Below are 11,670 nucleotides of genomic sequence, written 5' to 3' on the forward strand. Positions count from 1 at the left end.
TGGAACCGCTTCCAGAATCTGGATGTGAAACGGACATCTTGATCAGACACCATCGATACTGGCACTCCATGACGTGCCACAATCTCTCGCACATAGATATCGGCTAACTTCTCCGCCGATATACTCTCCTGGATCGGGATAAAATGGGCACTCTTCGTCAACCGATCCACTACTACCCATATCGAATCCACTCCTCGTGCGGTCCTGGGAAGCTTGGTGACAAAATCCATGGTAATGTCCTCCCATTTCCACACGGGAATGTCTAACGGCTGCATCCTGCCGTGAGGTCTCTGGTGCTCCGCCTTGACCTTCCGGCAGGTCAGGCATCTCTCGACGTACCAGGCGACGTCCCGCTTCATGCAGGGCCACCAATAATCAGGTCGAAGATCTCGATACATCTTCGTCGCCCCTGGGTGGATAGAAAACCGAGACTTATGAGCCTCATCCATCAACACTTGCCGTACTCCACCCCAGTACGGTACCCACACTCTCCCGTGAAGCGTCAGCAAACCACGGCTATCATAATCAAACGAGGCTACTCGGCCCACGATCCTCTCACACTTCTGTCTCTCCTCCTTGAGGCCCTCCACCTGAGCCTCCTTGATCCGCTCCAACAACGGAGTGATCACTATCATCCTCAAACATAGATCTCTGATAGGGGCCGCCGACACTTTGCGGCTTAGGGCGTCGGCCACCACGTTGGCCTTCCCTGGATGGTAAAGGATCTCACAGTCGTAATCCTTTAGCACATCCAACCACCTTCTCTGCCTCATATTCAGACTCGGATCCATAAGGTACCTCAAACTCTTGTGATCCGTGTAAATAGTACAACGGACCCCATAAAGGTAATGCCTCCAAATCTTGAGGGCAAACACCACTGCCCCCAGCTCCAAATCATGGGTAGGATAATTAGCCTCGTGAGGCTTCAGCTGTCTCGAGGCATAAGCTATCACATGGCCTCGCTGCATCAAAACTGCTCCCATACCTGTGATCGAGGCATCACAATAGACTACAAAGTCCTCTACTCCCTCTGGCAAGGTAAGGATCGGAGCCTCGCATAATCTCTGCATGAGGGTCTCAAACGCTGACTGCTGCTCAGGACCCCAACGAAATACCACTGACTTCCTGGTCAGTCGGGTGAGCGGCACTGCTATCTTGGAGAAATCCTGGATAAATCTCCGATAATACCCTGCCAACCCTAGGAAGCTCCGAATCTCAGATGGAAACTTTGGGACTTCCCATTGCATCACGGCCTCTATCTTGGCCGGATCTACCAGAATACCCTTCTGGTTGACGAGGTGACCAAGGAACTGCACCTCGCGCAACCAGAACTCACATTTGGAGAACTTTGCGAAAAGTCTCTCCCTCCTCAAAACCTCCAGCACCTCCCGCAGGTGCTCCTCGTGCTGCTCCTGCGTCTTGGAATATACCAAGATGTCATCTATGAACACTATCACTGACCGATCCAGCATCGGCCTACACACGCGGTTCATGACATCCATGAACGCGGCTGGAGCATTGGTGAGCCCAAATGGCATCACCACAAACTCGTAATGACCATACCTGGTCCTGAAAGCAGTCTTCTGCACATCCTCATCTCTAACCCGCATCTGATGATATCCGGAGCGTAGATCGATCTTGGAGAACCAAGACGCTCCCTGAAGCTGATCAAACAAATCATCTATCCTCGGGAGTGTGTAACGGTTCTTCACCGTTACCTTATTCAACTCCCGGTAATCTATACACATACGATGCGACCCATCCTTCTTCCTCACAAACAAGATCGGCGCTCCCCAAGGCGAACTGCTCGGCCGAATGAAACCCTTGTCTAACAGCTCCTGCAGCTGTGTAGACAACTCCTGCATCTCAGGGGGAGCTAGTCGATACGGTGCCTTGGCTATCGGAGCCGCACCAGGAATGAAGTCGATCCTGAACTCAACCTGTCTCTCAGGAGGTATCCCCGGCAAATCCTCGGGAAACACGTCCGGGTAGTTTCGAACAATAGGAACATCATCAACTGTCGACTTGCCCTTCTCCCGGGCATCCAAAACGTAAGCTACAAAACCGGCGCAACCCTGCTGAACATAGCGCCTCGCCCTTGCGGCGGAACAAAAGGTCGGTCCTCGCTGTGGCCTCTCGCCCTAAATCACCAACTCTCCCCCACTGGGAGTGCGAACCCTCACTAGCTGAAGCTCACAATCAATCACCGCCCCATTGGGGCTCAGCCAATCCATACCCACAATAACCTTATTCCCTCGCAGGGGAATAGGTACCAGATCCACTGAAAACTGCTCATCAAATAACTGAAGAGAACACCCTCTATGCACTCTGCCGACCCTCACGGTTCTATCATCCGCTATCTCAACCTCTAATGGGCAATCCAGCTCCCCTGGAGCTCTACTGAATCTCTTGCTAAGCGCAAGTGATACGAATGATCGGGTAGCCCCCGAATCGAATAATACCATAGCAGAAATGTCGTTCACAGAGAACGACCCCGTCACCACATCAGGAGTCGCTCGCGCCTCCTCTGCTGTCATCTGAAACGCCCTACTCTTCGCCACTGGCGCATCAGCTCGGCCCTGCCGGCCATCTGTAATCCTCAAGGTAGCAGGGGCAGGTGCAACCACCTTCCCTGCTGCAGCTAAACCCGGACACTGGGACTTTTTATGTCCCCTCTGATTGCACTGAAAGCAAATCAGATCTGATGCTGCGACGGCAGTAGCAGGGGCCGTGCAATCTCTACTCAAATGCCCAATCCGACCGCACTTGTAGCAGCCAGAACTCCCTGCCTTGCACGCTCCCTCGTGCAATCTCCCACACTTGCCACATCGACCGTGGCTCTGCTGACTCCTAGATCTGTGGTCTGAAACCTTGGGCTTTTTGCCCGAACCGCTTGAACCCGAAACCGCCTCCGGCTTCCTTTTCTTCTCCATCTCGAGATCAATCTCCCTCTCCCGAGCCCTAGCAATCATATCTTCCAGCGTTTTACAGCTGGACCGGCTCACAAACTGGCGGATATCGCTCCGCAAAATCTCATGATATCGGGCCTTCTTCATTTCCTCATCGGCTACGTACTGAGGAACGAGAAGAGCCCTCTCCCTGAACTTGGCGGTGATCTCCGCCACTGTCTCTGTAGTCTGGGTGAGGTCCTGAAACTCCCTAGCTAGCTGTTGCACCTCAATGACCGGTGCAAACTCCGCCCTGAACCTGGTAGAGAAATCAGCCCAGGTCATAGCGTCCAATGCTGCATCATCCCCAATGGCATGTCCGACCTCCTCCCACCAATCCCGTGCCCTGTCCTTCAGAAGACAGGACGCCAATCTGACCTTGTCCCCCTCGGGACATCTGCTAGTACGGAAAGCGTTGGCCACATCTGCCAACCATCTGGTGCTCGCTATGGGGTCTCGCGCCCCATGATAGTCCGGAGCTCCACATGCCCTGAACTCCCTGAAGGTAAGGGTGCGCGACCCCATCATGGCCGCCACCTCGGCACGGAAGGTGCCCAATCTCTCATCCATCAGCTCTAGAATCCCCTCCTTGATCGAACCATAGATCACAGGAGTCTGCTCTATAATGATGCGCGTAATCTCCGAAGAAAGAAACTCTCGGGTCTGCTCATCCATGCGCTCATCCCCCGATCCTGAACCTGATCCCTCCCCGGCACCTCCGCTGCCGGCTGCTGGTCTCGAACGCAAAACCACCATTCTGAAACACATCACAACTATATCAGAAAACATAAATATCTCGAGGGATCATTGATACTACAACTAGCTTCCTGGTCTCGTCTCAGCCTTTCTTGATTCGAGTACGGATCCTCTGCTTCCAGTAGTACGGGCCCATACTACCTTCCACATCTATCCGTACTTTCTTCAAGAACTGCCCTGACTCCACCAAGTCACTTCTACTACTACTGATCTCTGCTGCTCTCATCCTAGGCTTGCCCCAGGGAAACCTCATACTCAATTCAACTGGTCCTCAGCTGCTGCAGGTCTCCTTATAATGCTAATTAACCATCACCTGAACACCATCACATGTGACGAAGATCAGATAATCCTTCAAGTAAAAGACCCGTCCCTATAACGGTTGGACTCAAACAAGAGCTGCGCAATAGGGCCAGTTCCATCACTCTGGGATTATTCAACCCTGATCACATGTGGTGTAACGTGTTCACCTAATGGCTAACTTCCATCAATCAGAACTCCTACAAAGCACGAAGCAAGCAGCATTCGGATAAAGGAAACATACTCAAGCAAAACTATTCTCAATACGAGAAACTGATCTAGCATACAGTGCTAAGCTCATACTATCAGGCATAATCTAAACAGGCTATTCTACTGCTGTCTACTCAATACTAGCATGCAATACTCATAAAGCTGTAACACGTAAAACAGGAACATAAGGCATCCTCCTAGATCCTTAGTCCTATACTAGCATGCTGTTCTACTGAAACTGAAACTGAACAAATAACTTGTATGGGTAATTTGGGAGTACTTACTTGAGCTCGGCTGATCGCATGCACCACACCCTTATCTTGTTTAAAAATTTCTTTCTTTCTAAGTGCTTTCAAAATTTCTTTTAGAAAACATTTTCCTTTTAAAAAAAAAATCTTTTTATTTCCCCTTAGTTTGAGTTCAGATACACCCAGAAGTGTATCTGAATCCCTCAAACCAGGGCTCTGATACCAACTTGTAACAACCCAAAAATACGACCCAAAAATTTCGTTTTTTTTTTTTTTTTTTTTTTTTTTTTTTTTTTTTTTTAACATAATCAAAAACCGTAATCTGAGTGTTATATCATAAATCATACATGATGTATCTCAAAATAATAGTAAAAACACTGTGCGGAAAACTGTATCATATCCATGTCATATAAAAATCAAGAACCAAATCAACTCCCAGAATACAAGCTGAAGCTGTGGTGTGTGCGATGCCATCATCCCGAGCTCTTCCCTCTACAAGCGGAAGTACCTGAAACCAAAACTGAAACTGTAAGCACGAAGCTTAGTGAGCTCCCCCCCAAACTTCCACATACCTTACAATACATATAAATCACATACTGGGCCTTGCCCACTGCATCAGACCGAGGTCTGGAACTAGCTGCATCGGACCGAAGTCCGGAACTGACTGGGACCTTGTCCCCTGCATCGGACCAGAGTCCGGAACTAACTGCATCGGACCGAAGTCCGGAACTCACTGCATCGGACCGAAGTCCGGAACTAACTGCATCGGACCGAAGTCCGGAACTGACTGATCATGACATAGCATAACACATAACAACTATTATAATCAAATATAATGCATACTGCATCGGACCGAAGTCCGGAACACATACTCGAATATGCTTGAATCACAAAGACATCAAGCACTCTAGCTACTGCATCAGACTAAAGACCAGAACTACTGATAATTACACGGGCCGGCATTGCGGCCGTAGACCCATTCCTACTGAAGGGAAACTCACCTCGTGAACTGGCTGCTGAGTGTATGGCTCTGGAAGCTAGCTGCTGCTGCTCCGGTATCTCCCCGGCTACAAGTCCATAAACACACTCAATCAAATACTAAACACTGCACTGGGTAAAATGACTCTCTTACCCTTGGCCAAAGTCAACTCTCAGACAAAGTCAAATCTCGGTCAAAGTCAACCCACAGTTGACCTGACTCGCCGAGTTGGGCCGCCAACTCGCCGAGTCCCTATTCTCACTCCTCGACCCTACCCGCTGCTACTCGTCGAGCATGGCATCGACTCGACGAGTACTCATTCGATCCAAGAACTCAGACAATCTCCATCCGACTCGCCGAGTCATATGAACAACTCGACGAGTTGTTCTTGAGCTTAAGAAGATTGCCCTGGACTCGTCGAGTTGTATGAACAACTCGCCGAGTCCCTCCATTACTGAGTCTACCCTCGAACTCGCTGAGTCCACTCCACAACTCACTGGGCCACTCGACATCGCTCAAAAGGAAGAAATCGGGGACTCGCGACTCGACTCGCCGAGTCGTTCTTCCGACTCGCCGAGTCACCGCCATGCAACTATTCTACACTCGATTCTGCTCGAATCCAATACATACTAATGATAGATCTGGGTCCAATAAGCTGATTTACCACGTAAAGTTTCCAACTTTACGTGTACAAACACATGAACAAGGGAATAAAGGCTAAAAAGGCACTTAAAAGGGTAGATCTAGGGTTATGATGCACAATGGCTCCATAAAGACAATAGATCTGGACTCTAAAACCCCTAAATGAACAGATCTATGGATATCTCGACATACAATGGCTTCCATATCAACATAAGGCTTGAGAAAAGCATCAACTAGATCTAAAGGGGATTTTAAAGAATAAAAGGGAAGGAAATCTGAAGAATACCTCAAAGAACTCTTGCTTTCCCTTGAATCTTCGCTTGACACTTCTTCTCCTTGCTCCTTCCTTCTTCTCCTTCTTCAAGCCTTCACAATTAGCACACCAAAACACTTAGAACACTCAAGAACGAAATAGGGTTTTTCTCACAGCTTTAGAGGGTGAAGGAGGCGAGATTGGGGGCTATAAGGTGGCTTAAATAGTGAGCAACCCGGGGATTTAGGGTTTCTCCCAGACGGACAGACTCGCCGAGTCCAGAATATGGACTCGCCGAGTCGCCAGCTAACACGTGCTCGAAATCCCGACCCTACTCGGCGAGTCAGGCTATGAACTCGCCGAATCCCTTTACAAAACTTCAAAAATAAATACCAAGGAATCATCATACCGGGAACGGGTCGTTACAGGTCTAACACATTGATGTCATTTAATGTACCTGGAAGACCAAAGAAAGCATGCCATATCCACAAATCTTGTGATGCAACAGCTTCTAACATTATTGTTGGACTTTCATGATCTCCTCTAGCATATTGCCCATGCCATGGAACTGGACAATTTTTCCATTCCCAATGCATACAATCAATACTACCTAACATACCTAGAAACCCTCGTTCGTGTCCAAGATGAAGTAACCGTTGAAGGTATTCAACAGTTGGTCTTCGCAAGTACTCGTCCCCAAACACACTAATGATAGCTTTTACAAATTTCTTGACACATTTTATTGTGGTGGTTTCTGCAATACATAGATATTCATCAACGACATCTGCAGCTACACCATACGCTAACATACGCATCGCGGCGGTGCATTTCTGAACAGATGATACACTTTGTCTACCCGTGCAATGTCTATTAATATATGTTTATGATCATTTATATTTTAAATAAATAATAGTTATTAATATTTGTTAATTGAGAAATGAGGTATCTATCATTGTTTTAAAAATCAGTTTTTTAGTTGAACCGATCTTATGACTGGTTCCGGGTTCAATCGGTTCTACCACTGGTTCAACCCGTTCATGCATTTTTATGTATTTTATGCTCTACGTTTAAATTAAATAGTTGTATTCATTCTAATTTAATGTTTACAATTATATTTTTTAAATAAACTATAATTATTACTATTTGTTAATTAAATAATAATTAAATTTAAAATTGAAGTTAACATAAACACAAATAAAAATTGCAAAACAAAATAAACAATGTTTTTATATATTAATTGCAATACAAATGCTATGAAATTAGAGATTTAATCAATTGTGAGACCACATAGCCTTTTGAAAGGCTTTCACAGTTTGAAAGAAGAATACACACATGGCCTTTCATTTGTTCTTTGCAAGAGCGTTGACAGACCGATGTGGAAGCTCGTACTTATAATCGAGATATGATGTGAATCCAGGATGTAATTTACAACCCAAAGACAACATTATATCAATAAATCTGAAACCTACCAACATAAAGAAGCAAGAGAAGAATTTAACAGATGGCATGACAGGGGCAATCTCGACATACCTGATAATAATACACATAATCTAAATCCAGAAGTATAGGGCATCCACGATTTGATGGGTTTCCAGCTCGAAGAAAATATCACTGTTGCAGTAGATGAAGAGCAGAAGGGAAGCTTGTCTAAAAATACCGGAATCGGCTTGAGAGGGTTTGGGGTTGCTGGATTTCTGCAGGTTTTTGGGCATAACGACCATCGCAGGTGAGATGGTGGGGTGGCGACCGGTGAAACCAGATGGGGAAACCATATCTAGTTGCCTTCTGCTTCAGATCCGGTGAATCCGCATCTAGTAGTCGGTAAAATGAGACAAGAGAGGAGAGTAGATGAAATCGGTTTCCGACGAGGTGAAGTGTAAGGCGGGGGGAGGTGTTGAAAATAAAATCGGAGGGAGGTAGTTTCCGACGTCGGGACGAGTGCAGGATATTGGTAGTTCCGTGATTTTGGTGGCGGTCCAGTGCTCAGTGCTTCTGGCGAAGTGTAGATGATTCGGCGGAGGTTGGGTGGCTCAATGGTGGTCCGACGCGATGAGTGATACGATAAAAACATAGATCTGATAGGTAGTAACGCCCCGTTCCCGCGTTCAATAATTTTAATTTAAGCATAAAAAATTTACTGGATTCTTTTAGTTCCTAGTTACTGAGTGCAAAAAATTAAGTTCATTCAAGGAAGAAAATAGAAAGAAATGAAATGATCATTTTTCTTCTTAACTTTCCTTACGATTTGGAAGGATTTAGAGAGAAAGAACAAAATGTTTAACTTTTCTTTCACTTCTCTCCAATTCGAGAACACAAAAGACAAATTTTATTTCTTTTCTTTTTTCTTATTTTCTTCAGGAACCGGGTGTAAATGGTTGGGGTGGGGTATGCTATTTTATTTTTATTTTTGAGAGAATTACTAATATAGTCATTTTTCTAAATTATCTATCTAAAAATAGCAAAAAATTAGTAATTATCCAAAAATAGCCCATAAAATTGTAGGTAATAAGAGTGAGCTATTTTTTCGTCAATTTGTCTACTGTTTCATGTTAACTATAATAAAAAAAATTGAAAATCTAAAACCGTAAGTTATTTTATAACTTATGGTTTCCTCTTGACGAACTATGGTTTTCCAAACGATAGTCTACGGTTTTGGATATATAATCTATGGTTTTAATTTTTAATTTTTTTAATAAATGGAGAGTAGTTTTACAAAAAATATTTTCTAACAAATGATTGTCAAAAAAAACTATTCTATATTTTACAAACAATTTGTTTATCAAAATAATTCTCAAAAAACTACTCACCATTTATTTTTATTTTTTTTTTAAATTAAAATCAGACTTTTTACCCAGAACCGTAGATTATGGTTTGGGAAACCGTAGACTACGGTTTGGGATACCATAGTTCGTTGAGAGAAAACCATAGGTTATAAAATAACCTACGGTTTTAGATTTTCGAAATGATATATATATATATATATATATATATATATATATATATATATATATATATATATATATATATATATATATATATATATATATATATATATATATATCCCGAAACAATAGACGATTTGACGAAACAGTAGTCCATTGCCTAAAACCGTAGATTTCCCCCTTTGATCGTAGTCAACGCTCGTTGATCGTAATCAACTCTGACCGAACTACTCTTTTGTCGGCTATTTTTTGGCTATTTTTTTATAGGTAATTAAGGAAAATTGCTAGTTTAGTCATTTCCTCTTTATTTTGCTAATTAATGAATTATAAATAAATAAAACTAAATTATAAAATAATAAATACTTTTAACTAACCTTAAAATTTTCAGATTTAAAGTTAGTGGCTTAGGTTAGTACTAAAGTTAACATATTCTTCATCGTCTCTATGTAAGTTATAGCAACTTTTATTATCTCATTCGTTGGATCAATCATAGACGTAAATAAGAGAAATTTTCGAAAAATCCTAAAATTTTATCCTATTTTACGAAAAAAATCTCATAATAAAATTTGTTTACGAAAAAAGCATGACTTATCGATAAAAATAGCAATTTGACCCATTTTTCCCGGTTTACCGGTTTCATTAGAGTCTCATTGTTTTACCCTAATTTACGAATAAGTCTCAAACTAAAATTTAGTGATGAATTGGTCATTTTCTGTAACGCCCGTAGATCCGGGCTAGTCAATTTAGAGGCAATAGGGGTCGAAAACGACTTTTCGACAAAAGGTTATTTAAAATAAATAATCTTAATCAAGTTGTAGAATATGTTAAACTAAGAGCGTCGATAAAAAGAACGCCCAAATCTGACTTCGTATGAGGAAGTTATGATTTTTCTAAGATTCGGCTTAGCAGTGCACGACCCGAAACTCGAATTTTAGTTCGAGCGGTTTTTGGCTTACGCGACCTAAATGAGAGTTGAAGATCTCATTAATAGGAACTCAACGGTAAAAAGATGGACGAAAACGGAGTTCGTATGAAGGAGTTACGAATTCTTTGCGGTCATTTAACAGTCTAAACTCCTCCTACTGTTAAATTTGAGATCGGTCGAGAATTAGCCGACGAAGTGTAAACGAAAGTTGTAGATCTTGATTTTACCTACGCGTGGATCTAAAGAACGTCGAAAACGGAGCTCGTATGCGAAAGTTATGATTTTTCTAAGTTCGAAGGGTGATACGCGATAGGGGGTGACGTGGCACCACCAGAATTGGACACGTGGCACCACCAGAAGGTTGCCACATGCACCAACTCGGCGAGTCATGACTCAGACTCGGCGAGTCCATCAGATTTCTCCCCTATAAATAGAGGTGCCGGGTTTCATTTTCTCACCCCTCAACCTTCTTCTTTCTCTCTCTATACTCTCTCTCTAAGCTCCCTAACCCCCCTAAAAGCCTAGGTAAACCCCCTAGCACCCGAAGGAAGCCCCAAGGCTCCCAGAGTCCCGAGAAAAGAGCCTTTCGGCTCGGGAACACTGCTCCAGCGAAGCCCGGTTTTCGAGAAAACCCGCTGTAAGTGAGCTACGCCTAACCCATCTTTAGTATAACTTATGTTTTAATATAGTAACATTATTAGGAACTTATAATGAGTATTTGGGATATTATTATGAGTTATATTGAGTGTTATTTAACGCTTATATAATAATAATAATAGTCAGACTATTAGTTTGTCGCGGTTATCGTTGGACTAAACCCTAGTGGTATTGATACTAGGTTTTATCAAAGGAAATTGTTTTGAGAGTATCGAAGCGCTGTTCGAGTGTTGAGTCACCACCTACTCAGGTGAGTGCATATTCCCTTTCATCTTACACATAGATATGAAGTATTTTATATAAACTACGTGCTATGTGTGCATATTATCTGAATACTTGTTGTCTATGCTGGTTGAACGTTTTATACATGTTTTAAAGGACTTAAATTGTATACGTATTTTATATATATACGAAAAATATTGGGTATGAGATGGATAGATGAATGATGAGAGATAGAAGATGACGTGAGTATAGATTGGCAGCTATAGACTTAGTGCCTATGGGACAAACATCGGTAGCTATGGACTTAGTACCTGTTAGACGTTGGTAGCTATGGATTTAGTACCTGTTGGGAATTGGTAGCTATGGACTTAGTACCTATTAGCTAGACGCTGGTAGCTAAGGATTTAGTACCTTTAGGAATTGGTAGCTATGGACTTAGTACCTGTTGAACATTGGTAGCTATGGACTTAGTACCTATTAGATAAAGACTGGTAGCTATGGATTTAGTACCCGATGAATAGACTATAGCAACTATGGAATTAGTGCTTTATGAATGAACATTGGCAGCTATGGACTTAGTGCCAGTCCTAT

The 11,670-nt window shown here is 43.3% G+C and overlaps 1 protein-coding gene across 1 annotated transcript; it reads right to left on the reverse strand.

Moving 5' to 3' along the window:
• Positions 1-6,755: 6,755 nt before the first annotated feature.
• LOC111883791 (uncharacterized) lies at positions 6,756-8,105 on the reverse strand. The gene is made up of 3 exons (XM_023880111.1): positions 7,991-8,105; positions 7,705-7,798; positions 6,756-7,200 (listed from the first exon to the last, which is right to left on the reverse strand). Exons 1-3 carry the CDS (start codon positions 8,103-8,105, stop codon positions 6,756-6,758), a joined length of 654 nt encoding a protein of 217 aa, XP_023735879.1.
• Between the last annotated feature and the right edge of the window lie 3,565 nt (positions 8,106-11,670).

The sequence above is a fragment of the Lactuca sativa genome, chromosome 2, assembly GCF_002870075.4.
Source record: "Lactuca sativa cultivar Salinas chromosome 2, Lsat_Salinas_v11, whole genome shotgun sequence".
Classification (NCBI taxonomy): domain Eukaryota; kingdom Viridiplantae; phylum Streptophyta; class Magnoliopsida; order Asterales; family Asteraceae; genus Lactuca; species Lactuca sativa.